At 42.9% G+C, this 14959-nt stretch overlaps 1 protein-coding gene across 1 annotated transcript in view; it reads right to left on the bottom strand.

Moving 5' to 3' along the window:
* Positions 1 to 11529: 11529 nt before the first annotated feature.
* wnt10a (wingless-type MMTV integration site family, member 10a) overlaps positions 11530 to 14959 on the bottom strand; it is a 20589-nt gene continuing 17159 nt past the window's right edge. Inside the window, exon 4 of the mRNA XM_008329118.2 lies at positions 11530 to 13080. Coding sequence (XP_008327340.1) covers positions 12520 to 13080 — 561 coding nt within the window. The 3' untranslated portion in view covers positions 11530 to 12519. The remainder of the gene's footprint in view (positions 13081 to 14959) is intronic.

Here is a 14959-nt window from a genome sequence, read left to right as displayed (position 1 = left end):
TGGATTTCAACGATATATATTTTTAAAACATTTTGTCTGTTATTCTCTATTTATAAAAAAGAATGCTAACATAACTGGTAGCCGTTTGTCTAAGTCCCGGGTTAATTAACCTGTTAAGGCCTTTACCAGCAACAATGACTTGGTGTCGGCCGTTTATCCCACCCAAACCAAATTTGTTTTAAGGTGGAATTCCCCCTCAGGTGGGACCATCAGTTCTTTGACACGGAGCCTCTGTTGTGGTGAGATGAAGGCTATCAGTGTGACGGTGCGAGGCCGGCACCCTCCTAAATGCTCCCTCTTTGTGTCTGATCCACCTGATCTCTTTGTTCCTCGCAGTCTGGCACACGCACAGGCGGCGAGAATGGAAACGCGCCGACATCAATGGATGAATGCAAGTACCTGCCGACACACACGTGATTGTTGATCCCTGTAAACGTATACTCCTAATGTCATAACCCCCAATAAAACGCACAGCCAACCAGATGTCTGGTGTGAGCGTCACCCTGGTGGCGGATCAGGTGAGATGGATACACACTTGCTACTTTAGAGTATTTTGACTCGCTCACTCATTCACACACGCACACGCAGACAGGGTTGCGTCAGTGGCAGAGCAGTGATTAGACGAGCGGTGGCTGTGGCTCATACGAAATGGAATGCGGTTCGTGAGACATCTGGTGCTTCTGAGGAGGCAGCGTGGTCAGGAAGGCTATTGTGTCTTTGTGTTCAGGTGCAGGTGACGGAGAAAGGGAACGCTTCCAACCACTGATTCCAGTTTATGATTGCACGCGGTGACATAAACTGCCTCTTTGTGTTTGATGGGCAGCACCAACAAACACCACAACACAGTCGTTTTTCACCCGTGACGGAATCCAGAAGAACGAATCTCCAGTGTAAACAACGATAATATTTCATGGTGATGTAGAGTCTGGAAACGCTGTGATGTCACAGCACAACTGACGGTCAAAAAAAAAACCAAACAGTAACAAAGACATGAAAAGAGCGGGAAGTATTGTTAGTAGTATTTCCTACTTTATATTACTATTTACTGATATAGTAAATATATATAATATAAATGTAAATATATTTCATTATTTTCTAATATATATTCTCTATCTTGCTCTGGTGTTTTTCTGTAAAATAATATATTTTTAAAATAACATTTATAGTTATTACAAATACAACTACATATATATAAATATATAAATATATATATATATTGAATCCCTTTGGTATATTTTTTGGATATGAGTTTGTTCCTCAGCTCATGTGACTCCAATGTGAATCAAAGATTAAACAAAACGACAAACACTTGAACCTTGACCTTTGACCTTTCTTTACTTTGATCTGAAAACAAATGCCGTAGATACCAAATATTTTGCGGCTTACATTTACTGAACTCTGAGGATTTACTAATCTAATTACTGAACCCTTTTGTACCATCTGACACAGACGTTGTATCAGTCTAGGTTTTTGGAGGTGATCCAGTTGTTCAGCTGACAGATAACAACGACAACGTTACCTCTGATCTGTGACTTGTTCTTTGCTTCAGGCTGAAGAACGACGGCAGCCAAACGCAAACGAAACCTCCAATTAGGATTTCAATTATCCAGGAGTACGGAGGCTGGAAGGAGTTTCAAAGGGACATAATTGTGTGAGAAAATACAAGATAATATACAAAAACATATTTTATATCTGAAATGTATAATTTAAAAAACACCAAGACAATAAGTCAAACAAATATTAGGAGAATATCTTCGTAAAACTAATGGGTACGAACTTCACAGCCATCACGTTATCCATCCTATCATCCATCCCATCATCCATCCCATCATCCATCCTATCATCCATCCAATCATCATCCTATCATCATCCTATCATCCATCCAATCATCCATCCTATCATCCATCCTATCATCCATCCTATCATCCATCCTATCATCCATCCTATCATCCATCCTATCATCCATCCCATCATCCATCCCATCATCCATCCTATCATCCATCCAATCATCATCCTATCATCCATCCTATCATCCATCCAGTTATTCCCTTATTATTTACATTATTATTTGCACCTTGTAATTCGGGTCCATTTCAGACCTTGACCTCTGACCTGTAGACAAATTAGTCAGTAAATGATGAAATGTGAGTGTGCACACACACACGTATACAACATAAGCCCTAACCACATGTACAAGTGTGCTTACACAGCCACCCTCAGCACGGGGCAGGTCTGAACACTGTGGTAGCAGCGAACCCTTGACACTCCCCGTCCGACGTGTTCCAATCCGTCCTCATCACTGATTTTCCACTTCATCTGCAACGAATCATATCTGTCACATCAAAAGGTGAAGGAAGAAATAAATGTCAGCTCCGGTCGAGGTTAGTTATTTTATCTCTGGTCATCGACCAACAAGGTCATCGACCAGGCCCTGGTCAGGTAGAACCAGAGCAGGTAGAACCAGAGCAGGTAGAACCAGAGCAGGTAGAACCAGAGCAGGTAGAAGTGTGGACGTGGACTGGGCTCTGACGTGAAACAGGAGCTGCAGCCACAGCTGTGTGGAGATGAAGGTGTTCTGGTTCCTTCTGTTTACACGTCCCTTTAGTTAAACACGTGGGCTGCACAGCCGTCCACACAGTTTCAGATGGAACAGACGAGCGGAGCGCGCAGTGATACGACAGACGAGAGGTGTCGTCAAACCAACCCAGGTTAGTCAGACTGGTGCGTGGGTGTTCTCGGACCGACGCTGGTGCACCAGGACTGCGACGGGACCAGGTGAAGGACTCTGTTTTCTGGCATATCCACCAACATTGTGCCACATTCTGCAGACAGTGTTGCCCCGGGGGATCATGGGAGGGAGAAAGGAGGGATGGACAGGATGGAAGAATGCCAGGAATGAAGGCTGAGCTCAGCCTTGCAGGTCTGTGCAGCGACACTGTGTGCAGTGAACTCTGAAGGAGGTTTTAGAAATGCCCCGGGGCCACGTCTTTACCTCCGCATCTGCACCCAGAACTGGCTACACTGACTCCTCTCTACATCTGCTCTTTTTACCACCTACCTTGACGTCATTTAGAATAATACGTGGAATTAAACACTAAATGTTCCACAGTGTTGATCAAAGCTGTAGGATAAACTGCTGCTGAACTTCACCCTTCGTTTGTTACCTTCAATAAAAGGCGGATGATTTTTTGACGTCTGTCCTGGTGCGGCTTAAATATCGCACTTTGCCATAGATATTACCAAATGGAAAATACTGTAACTATTGTAGGTAGGTGGCAGCGTTTCAACTTAAAGGATGGAGGACCCAAAGACAGGGGGCGCTACCAGCATTATTAGCTCAATTTAGCTTTGCTAAGCAACTCAACGCCAGACGCCAGATTTACTAATATCCATATCATCAATCCAGTTGTCCCTACCATGTACCAGGAGATTTTAATAGTGTTTGTAGCACCCCCTGTTGGAAAATGAGGGTACGGTACATGATCTGTGATAAATACCTTGATGGAGCTCCTTTTTATTTTGCAGGAATTCCGCTATAAATTCACCTTGAATAATTGAATTTCGACCAGACTCAGGAACACAGACCTGGACGTCTGTGTTCCTGTCGCTAAGATTTACAGCCGTGTCCAGTCAAAGGCCGTGGGTTGCAGTTCATCATCGGTCACTCCAAGTAGAGGCTAAGGTAGGAAGTGACGGGAGGGAGGGACATAAACCAAACCTCTGAAGGGCCCAAGATTAAAGGGAACACTGGTTGTGTTATTAACGATGAAATGACTAATTATACCGTCTCAGAAGTCTTGGTTGACGATGTAGCAATTTAACTTGTTTGGGTCAGATAAGTGATCAAAGCAGAACACCCTCTCGGGTCAGAAAGTGGGGGTCGGCAGATTGGGCCATGAGAAAAGAGAGAGAGGAAGGAGAAAAAGAACCGGGGGGAGGGAGTGGTGGGGGGGTAACTATCCATTTCAAGATTTTCTCTATTGGTCCTACACTGGAGTAACTGCACCGACGTTTTTATCTGCAGAAAAGGTTTGAGTCCCACTGGACAAACGTTCAAACGTTTACTCACGTTTGTGAAATGATTTCAATGAAAAAAGTCAATAAATATCTCGTCGTATTCTCACTGTATTTAGAGCATAAAGTCCAAGACCTGTCAGCCAATCAGAGGAGCCGCTTCTCTTTGGAAACTATTGGACCAATGGGGCCTGACCTCGTCCATAAATAGCCCCTATTTTGAGGCCAAGTTTGACCCTTGCCAATTAATATTTCAGGAGATTGTTCCTCATGTCACTCCTCGTGTCCCAAAATGACAATGTGATGTCATTACAGCGTGTGTGTGTGTGTGCGTGTGCGCGCACTGATGTGCGGGCTTGACTTAAAGTGGATTCGTCAGCGCGCCCACAGGATTCCGCTCCACCATCTCCTGCCCTGTCAGGCTGGAGGAAAGTGGAGCTGAAATCCGACGGAGCAGAGTGTCACCTTAGGTCGAGTCAAACATGTTGCAAATGGTGTTAAAAGCATGTAGTTGTTGGCCTCTGGCCTCAATAATTGATGTGTGGAGGCACACACAAAAAAACGATCCCCTACTTCCTCTCCCCGGTGGAAGTCAGCATGAATTAATAACACGGATCAAACTGCTGCGTTAGTGCAGATCAAGTATTTGTAAAGACGCTGGAACGACCTGATACCGGGGCGGTTTTATGAGATAATGTGGACCAGCCTCCGATGTTCCGTGTTCCTCGGACATTAAAGTTTGATTCGGTCGAGAGAAACTCTACGAGGTAAAGTAGTGATGAATTATTGACCTGAAGGACCGACCTATCTTTAGGTCCAACATGTCTTGAATAACAGAGATAAAAGGATGCTCAAAGTTCGGGCTCTTTTTGAGAACGACAAAAACCACAAAAAAAACCCCCCACAAAAGTCAAAAAGGGTAAAGACAAATATATATATATATATATGAAAAAACCCCAACTGAACCAGTTCCCACCTGGTTTCTTTGCCTCGTCATTTTTCAAATGTCAACATTTTATTTCTGAAGGTTGAAAAACCTGATCTAGTAAAAGGTTACGGAACTCCCTTCAGAACGACGTGATAAATAAGACTTGGCGGCGGCGTTGGGTCATGTACTCGTGTACTACACCTGAGTCATGTACTAACATAGTTAAGAAGTGAAAATCAACCGACACTGAAACTTCTTCGTAAAATCAACTGCAGATCAAAGCCTGTGCGTTGGTTAAATGCCCTCTAGGGGCGCTGTGGTGTTAAGGTCGTGTCATTACCTGGCGACCCCGCGGACAGTTCAAATTAATATGTTAAATACTGTTAATTATCAATAATGTTTTGTTTTTTTTGAAGTTGTCCTGCTTGGTGATTGGTTGCTGTTTGACTCCCTCTGCTCCGGCCTCTGTAACACCAACTGTAACACCAACTGTAACACCAACCTGTGACACAACACAATACCACGTCCTAATCTCTGTTTATTTCTTTTATTTTCACTTTTCAAAAGTTTTCTGTAAATTCACTCAGCCCGTGATGCGTGTGGCGTGCACACACAGCCACCGTGGATTACTGTGATAAAGCACCATTCAAACGTCTTCTCCTCGCTCGGCTTGTAGGGACTGGTTCTCGGGTTTGTTCTTTTCACTTCACCCTTGAGGGGAAAAGGCTCAGAGAACAGCGACTGCGTACGGAGCCTGTAGCAGCTAGCTGCCTGTCTGTCTGCCTGCAGATCTTTCAGTGCGTGGTTTAGTTTCGGTAGCTGCTGGAAGTCCCTGTGACCTTCTCGCTGTCTCCGAAACTCACTTCTGTCAACACCGGGCTTTGGCCTCAATCACTGCAGCCATAAAACCGACTTCTGCTCTTTTCTTTAACCTGCGCACCGTGGTTGGACTGACAACTGCATCTGATGGTTATGGCTAACGATGACACGTCTGTTACGTGAGGTGGAACAGGCAGTCAGACGGTGTCGGTGTCTCGGTTCACACCAGAACGCTCGAGTGACTTTACAGAAACACAGTTTGATGATTCGGTGGTCGACGGCATGCTGGGAGTTCTGGGAGATAGGATTTTAACCTGCGCTGGGCTTCTGATTGGTCGATACACGACAGAAGAGCAGCTACTGTTATTTTCAATCAAATCAAAGATGTTTGCAATAAATTCCAAGTTCCAACGTTATTTTCAATCAAATCAAAGATGTTTACAGTTCGTTTTTTTCCAAGTCCATTTCAAGTCCCAATTCTTTACACAAGTCCAAGTCAAATTCTGGAGGTGCAATAACAAGCCAAGTCTCACGTCTTTAGTCCCAAGTCTCAAATGACTTAAAGGAAGATTCATCAGGTTCCTGTTCTCCAGTGCAAGTCAGACTTGTTCACAAGTAATTGTTTTTTCCAAGTCAAGTCTCAAGTCATTGAACGGCAACACCAATTAGAGTCTCAAGTCTTTTTTCCCAAGTCCAAGACAAGTCTCAATGAAATGAACATACGCTCATTGGACACAAGTCAAAGATGAGCACAAGTAGTTATTCTAGTCCAAGTCAAGTCCCAAGTCTTTGTACTCAAGTCCAAGCTAGACTTGGAGGGACAATACCACGTCAAGTCTCAGACAGCAGGTGTCTCAACATAAGGTCCACAAATGATCAGCTGGACGTTTCTGTGTTCATCAAGTCTCTGACTTTGGTTTCAGTCGAGCTCTTCTGCCAATGTGCTCTCACGTTGTTCAAACTTGACTTGTTTACACTGAAAATGATCGAGCTATTAAATTATTCATTACCAAACGTTGGAAAGTGAAAAATGATGAATCGTTGACATGTGACGTTCAGTTTTCTGGAACAAACAATGACACATCTGTCGGACTAATTAAACCCAGTAAAGTTAATATTTAATGACTTGTAATATGTTTCATTTTGGGTCATGTCAGAACTCTCTCCCTACAGTCTGGGGTCAAAAGGTCAGAGGCTGTTATTGGTCCCAGGGAGGTTTTATTTTTAAGAACCAGAGGCAAATGAACTCTGAGACGGTGGAACCCGGTACTGTTCTCTTAGAGACTCCCTCCATCTGTGGGATCATTAAAAAAAACAAAAAAACAAAACAAAACAACATGAGGTCCTTGTTTTCAACAGGCCTTTTAAATATATGTCTTTGTATTTTGTCTATTTAACTGTCTGTTAAAATGGTTTTAGTAACTTATACTAAACCAACTTGTTATTGACCAGCTCGACCGGCTCAAAGGTTCTTAAACGTGACCCAGAGTTGGTCGTTCACAACACGATGAGACCTTTTCAGCGTCTGGATGTTGTTTTAGGTCATATCTGTGTTTCTCCATCAGAACAACAGGCTCCGCTGAAATCCATCCAAAACACAAGTCGGGGCCTGACGCTCCCTGGCAACGGCTCGTCCTGTGAAGATTAATGTTTCTTTTGAGTAATCTAATATTAAATAAGAACTCATGGGTCATAATATCAACTCAGGCTCCAAACGGAGGATCATCTGAGCGCAGATGTGAACGCTCCGCGCTGGTTTCTTCACATGTGAGGAGAAATGGTTAAGTCAGAGCAGAGATGGCCGAGTATTTTCATTCATTTATTTATTTATTGATGTACTTCTTTAACTAAACTCAGATTTGGCTGTCATTTAATCTGACTAATGGAGCGACCTGGCAGAGCTGGAGTTACTCATCAGCTCAGCCTGTCCCTGAATGCATCACGGGCCAAAAAGCAACAGGCAAACAAACACATAGATGTTTGTCGTCACTGCAGGTGTCCACACATCAATCATTTACACACACTGAGAGTCAGATAATGAGAGTTAGTGGACGTGACGTACAGAGGAGTAGCACTCCGAGAGTGGACGGGAAAAAAACAACCAAAAAACAACACTTTTCCATCCAGTCCAGATGTTAGCTGTGTGTCTGATCAAAAATAGAAGTGTGTTTGAACGACACGTGTTTACTTTGAAAGTGTATCTCTTGCATTCTTACACTTGACTTGGTGACTTCATAACTTCCCTCGGGGAAGAGAATATATAAGTGAGTCACAACACTCAACCAGATTTCTCTTTGCACGCGAGCAACCGGTGCGGAAAGAACCTAAAAGGTCTTCACTGCAGCAGCTGGAACTGAACATTTAAAAAAAGGACGACTTGAAATCCCAACATTTCAGTTACTGTTCTGCTTTGGTGGTTGTTGTCACAGTAACTAGACTTATTTTATTATACAGTTTTATACATCTACCTATAATGGGTATGTTTATGACACTACGATTATTATATTTTTGGATCTTTGCTAAACCCAGGTATGAAAAAAAAATCCAATCATATATATGCATCCCTGAAGCAATTATATTGGCTTCTGTCCTCCTCATTGGTTCCTTATTCGCCCAATCACTTGTCAGGCCCAGGGTCAAATCACAGGAGGGATGTGTACGTTTTCACGATATATATATATAGATATACATGTATGATCTGGAACCCCCGGCCCCCATCCTCATAACTCTGTGACCCCTGGGGGTGGCTCAGCCCCTACTTTGAGAACCACTGCAGTATAACTTTCCTGTACTGTAAGCCTAGAAAATCATTAGCGTTTCTTGAGATTACAGAATAAAGTGTGCATAAATATTTGATATGTTTAGCGTTTCCTGCTAACCTACAGCTAAAGCTAAAAGCTGGAGATCATTCAGTCCAAAATGAACGTTTTTTTTTAATTTTTTTATTTTTACTCTTTCTCCTCCAGTAGAACGAGCCGCAGGTTTGAGGCCAGGAGAGCAGAAGACGGGGTGCATGTGGTCGCTTGTTGAAAATTGGCCTCTTTCGTCCAAACTTGAAACTCATAACAAACTGTTAGTGACACGCACATTTCTTTAATTTCCACTGCCTCACACCGTAGAGATCAGTATTTTCTAATACCTGACGTCCATAAATCTGCTGAAAACCTGCCCAGGAATTATCACATTTTCATAGCAATTTTTAGCATCAAATTAATCCAATTATAGTTGTCACTGATTCAGCCAACATTTAAATGAATATGGATTAAAGGAACAGGGCTCAAGTTCTAACACAGTTTGCATTCTTGGCAGCGTTACACTTGTTATTTATATTCCCCAAAGCATTATGGGAATTGTGTTCCAACAACCCTGGATCTGAGTTTGGCAGTTGTCTTGTCTGTGAATTATTGCTCTGATATGTTGGCGGACGATTCGCAACAGAGAAAACGTTACAGTAAACCAAGTTGACGACCTCTGTAAAAACCCAACCCTTTGGTTTCATGCAGTATCAGATGAAGTAGTACTCACACTCGGTAATACTGTGTTACCAATTTGTTATTGGTGGCTGATTATTTGAGGGTGGGGGGGGCAGGTCCTAAATCCTGGAGATTTTACAGGTAAACAGGAAGTGGAGTGAACATTATTAGCAGCATAGAAATCTGAATGTAACAGTTTTTTTTCTGCGAAAATAATGAAACTACATCTTAATTTTTTGACCATTAGCTTAGCTTAGCTTAGCTCTTCAGTGATAACATACAGACACAAATGAACTCAGGACATAAACAAAAGTCTCCGACCAAAGGAGTGACTGTTATATTGGTCACATTAAAAACCCCTTTTAATATTTACTGTCTTTCTGTATTGTCTTAAAAATATTAAGTTATCCACAAAAATAAAATAACTTAGTTAATAACCATATTAAAACATAAACAAAAAATATATACAAACATACAATACATTTATGACATGGAGAAAAGAAAAGCATCTCAGAGATTTTCCCAGAGTTTTCCTGGACACAGTTCTGTAAGTGCAAGTTATTTACTTATCAGAATCCAAAGATTTCTTTTTGCACAGGAAGTGACGTCGCAGATCGTGTTAACACTTAGACATAATGTATTGGATTTGAAATAAATTACACAGGTTCATACAAGTCGGCTGAGATCAAATCAACAAGAACAATGTCGTTGTCGTTGTTGTTGTTGTTTTTTACACATCAAAGAAACGTAAAAGTGATGAGTGGACACACATTTTTTCACCAGACTTTTGAAGGTGACGCACAGACATGTTGCGTCACATCATCTTTGGTGTTTGTAGTGGAGCTGCGACGTCACCCGACGTGACCGCATGCCCTATGTTGAGACAGACAGAAACAGTAGCAACTGCACTGGAATCAGTGGGCCACATACTGCACCATAGCGCCCCCTGCCTCTGTCTGTTTCACAATTAGCTAATTAGCTAAACTAGCTGCCAAACGTTGGCGCCGTTTGACTGTTGTTCGTGTTTATTTACAACGTCGTTCGTGCCGTAGGTGAGAATTCTATTCCTTAAATGACGGTCATTTGTTCAACACTTGGAGACTCAAACTACAAACCGAACCCTGGGGCAAGGACGGCCGTCGGGTCAATAACTCTGTGCTGTACTGAAGTGTACACGCTCACGTGCTGAACCCTGAAACGTCATTTCAAAATCCCCTGAAGGATGGCGGTGTACATAGATGTGTATCTGTGTGTACAAGTCGTGCTGGTCCTTGAGTGTACGTTACAGGAAAGACAATAAATTAGGGATGTCCGATATTAACTGTTTGCCGATATTGACACTTACAAACACTTACTTTCTGATTCCGATATCAACCGATACCAATATGGGCCTGGTGATATTTATTTATTTTTCTGTACAAACCACTGTATGAGTATGCGAGTAATTAAATGAGTTGCAATGCTGCCATCTAGTGACCCTCGCTTTAACATACAGCCGTTTATCCCCAAAACTATTTTTAGGGCACACATCATTTGATGAAACCCAGGCTTTGCGTTATCAGGTTTTCATCGTCGGAGGAAAAACCAATAACGACTTCTACAGATATTACATAAATATGCTAATATCGGCTCGATGATATCGGACATCCCGACAATAAATAGTGGTGAGAGCGTTGACAAAACCTCCGTCTTTATAAAAGCATAGAGCGCTGGAATTTGAGCAGCAACAGGTTTAAAAACCACAGGTTTAAAAACCACAGGTTCACAAACGCGGCTTCTTTTTGGTCGGGACTTTCTTTGACACGTGACGAATATTCTTCCCTGAATGGAATTAAAATCTTAGGAAATTAGGAAAAGTCAGTTCTCTCTTTACATACATTAAATATTTGACAAACTCAAGTTCTTAAATATATTAAAAAATAATTTTGAAAGTGATACATGCCCCAAAAACAACGGTACTAGTGGGTATTTTTAGTTGTACTTTGAACTCACATGGGAACCAATGAAGCCAATGGAAAATGGACTTGATGATAAAACAGTAACTGACATCAGTGAAATACATGAAGTACACGGAGTTACTACAGAGACATGTTTTCAGTCTGGTAAAAAAAAAAAACAGAGACATGTTTTCAGTCTGGTAAAAATTTTTTTTACTAATTTAAAAAAATCCTTAAAAATAATCTCAGTCAATTGGAGGATTTTTTACTAATTTAAAAAAATCCTTAAAAATGATCTCAGCTAATTGGAGGATTTTTTTCCCAACAAAAGTCTCATTGATTTTGTTAAAAATAAATAAATTAAAAAATGGCAGTTTTCTAACTGTGACTTTGTCCATTTTAAATAAAAATAAATGGCAGAAAAAATATTGATGAGATTTTTGGATTAAGAAGTGCAAAGGTTTAAGTGTCAATAAGTTCCTAAAGCAACTGAGTCAATGTTCATTGGGGGGGGGGCGTTTTTAACTAGGGGGTCAAAGGTCATCCACATTCAGCAGCTGTTTCTGACCCTCTGAAATCATTAACTACGTTATTAAATTTACATCGGACTGGGTTTTAAATATTGGAGTTCTTTTTACGTCACAAAGTCACCGACCTTTTTTTCAGTTTTAAAACTTTTCTGGAAAATGGTGAAAAAAAAAACAAAAAACCAAAAAACAAACGCCAGCGAACTGCGAACATAAATATGGAAACAAAAGTTTCGGACACTGAGTGAAGTCGTTGGTCCCTGTTTTTTCGACCTGCTTTTTAAGGTGGAATGCGACGTCCGTGTCCTTAACACAGTCCTTTTTTTTTTAAACGTGACAGGAAACAGGAAGTTTTACCACAACGTTGTTTCACTGGTGCAACAAAGCATTAATATTATTAATATTTTTTTACACATGCAACTCAACGCTCTCACTGACTTCCTCTGGTTCACCTGTACCTCACGCAGCCGCGTGTTAGTCGTCACGTGTCGCCGACTTCAGAGCCGGCGTTCTCAAACATTTGTCCGTTCTAATTATCGTCCTCCGTCTGAAGAGTTTGGCGGGAACATGAAAGCTCTCCGAGCGGCGGCAGCGTGAGGCGTATGCTGCACGTGCACAACGTTCTGCTGGCTCAGCTGCTACACACACACACACACACACACACACACACACACACACACCGTCCTCACACAGTCCACCGCAACAACATATGGGGCGCACGCACGCACGCACGCACGCCACAGTCCTGCCGCCCTTTCAAATTAAAACGTCTCCTCTCTTTGTTTTGTGTCTTTGGTCTTTTTCGTGTGTGTGTGTTTTCTTCATTTGCAGACGCTGACCCACTCCGTTATCCTGCACTCCTCACACACCACGTAGCAGCACCAGTGAAACTTGCAGTTGCAGCGTTCGCTCCGCGTCTGCTGCAGGATGTTGTGTCCTCTGCCGCAGCACAGACTCTCGCAGTTGTCCATGCCGGGGCTGGTCTTGTTGCAGATCCGGCCCTGAGTGCCGGCCGAGTCCGAGCCCAGGTCCCGCTCGCAGAAATCGGGGGACTTTTCGAAGTAGACCAGTTCGTTGACGCTGGGCCGCCGCCGGTGCGTGTGGTGGTGGTGGTGGTTGATCTGATGGTGGTGGTGGTGGTGGTGGTGGTTGTGATGGTTGTGGTGGCTGTGGTGGTTGTTGTGGTTGTTGTTGTGGTGCGAGTGGTCCAGCTGCCCGGTGTTCCGGTTGTGCGCTTTGATAAGCGTGGCGATGTGGAAGCGCTCTTTGAGGATGGAGCCCACCACGCGGAACTCCGGGGTGACCTGCCAGCAGGTCTTCAGCTGGCAGCTGCCCGACGTCCCGTGGCACTTGCATTTCCTTCTCATGTGGTCCAGAACCACCTGTGAAAAACAGAGGTGGAGACAGACAAAAGGGAGGCGTGGGTCGGAGCGGGGAAATGAGCGGGAGAGGGGAGGAAGTCCAAGGAGGGAGGAAGGAAAATGAGAAGGTTCAATAACTTTCTGATCACTGACTGCATTTGAAGTTCAACACAGACCAACAGCTGCTCGGACGGAGCGTCGCATCAACTTTTCACCAAGATGGACCCCATGGGCCCCCCCCCACCCGACCGCCCCACCACAACCTCCCACTAACAGTGCAGGTGGTCCAGGTCTGGGCCACTCTCCAAACACACTGGATGCTGGCATCAAACCCACAGCTGAGGTTGTCATCGTTCATATTTGGAATCAGTCCAGACTTTGACCCACATGAGGTTCAGCTCCGGGGCATCACAGCGTCACAGTGTTGACATCGTTTCGCTCTGATGCTTCGACGGTATTAGCAGCGGAAAAACTGAACGTTTGTACAGGCAGGGCAGATGATCGGGGTAAATGTCAAAGTTATGATGGTTCAGGTCAGAAATAAAAGATTGTTTTGTTTTTTTTTTTTTTTGGTATTTAAAAACCCCAAACTTTTTAATCAACCATAAAATAAAGAATTCAAACTGAAGGAGTTTTAGAATGAAAACCATTTTCAGGGACTTTTCCTTTATCTGGGCCACAGATCATCTAAACCTTTGCCAGATGTGGCACCTGGAGAAGTTTAATGTGTCCGACCACTTCCTGTCCCAGCAGGAAGTCAACTCTCCAGACTTATCTGTTCGTTCTTGACTGTGTTGTCGTGGGGTTTTTTTTTTCTTTCTTTTCCTACGATACGTTTCTAACGTCTTTACGTCCTGACACACGGACGTCAGTTAAACTGTTTCAACCCTGGGACATGAAGAGTCATTTATCATACACACATTTAAAAAGTGCAGTTGAAACGACAGTTGAGTTTTAATTTAATATAATCAATCAACGACAACTGTCAAACCAACAAGACTTTTGATCTGATTAATCACAGGGAAGGTGGAAGAAATCAACAGGAATCCCATGAATTCCTAAATACATCCAGCAGCAGAATTTATGTTTTTTTGTCCTGTAGACAAAAATATAAATAACAGCAGGTAGAAGTTTGACTTTATATTTATATATATATATATGTCCAAAAGATGGAATGTTGACAACAATAAATAATTATTGGTGGAAACTAAAACATTTTCCCAGCAGTGTGTGTAAATAACAACTGTTTTAATCTGATGAATTAATCATTTTCATTTTGGTTATCGTGTTAGTTTTGACAGGCTAAAAATAGTTTTGGACTCCGCCCCCCATTTGCCCCCCCCTCCTCTCTCCCTAAAGGGCTCGGGGCTTTTATCAAAGTCTTTATAAAGAAATTACATTTCAGCAGGTCGTAAAATGTATTTGGATGCGTACATTATACGTGTGCAGACATTCACACTGTGGATCATGTCAGAACACGACCCAAACTTAAGGACCCAGGCCGACACCAGCAGTGACACACACACACACACACACACACACATAAACACACATCCATAAATCACACTGCAACATTACATAAATCCTGTCCTGTGGAGTTATGAAAGCATGTATGCGTGTGTGTGTGTAGCACGCTTGTAATTGTGTTTATCCGTCACCAAATCGATTACCAACGACGACGCAGGACCACCCACTGACCCACCGCACTGACACACACTTTCGACCGATGCCGACGCTCATCTCTGCACGGACGCAGACACTGGCGCAGTTTCACACATTCCATACAAGTGCTAACAACAGAGCTAATCTGCACTGACACACGCAGATTAGCCCTGTCATCCACACACACACACACACACACACACACACACACACACACGCCCCGCGCTGCAGACAAACA

This window comes from Cynoglossus semilaevis, chromosome 16 (assembly GCF_000523025.1).
Source record: "Cynoglossus semilaevis isolate Cse_v1.0 chromosome 16, Cse_v1.0, whole genome shotgun sequence".
Classification (NCBI taxonomy): domain Eukaryota; kingdom Metazoa; phylum Chordata; class Actinopteri; order Pleuronectiformes; family Cynoglossidae; genus Cynoglossus; species Cynoglossus semilaevis.
This window is presented reverse-complemented; position numbering and strand designations above follow the sequence as displayed.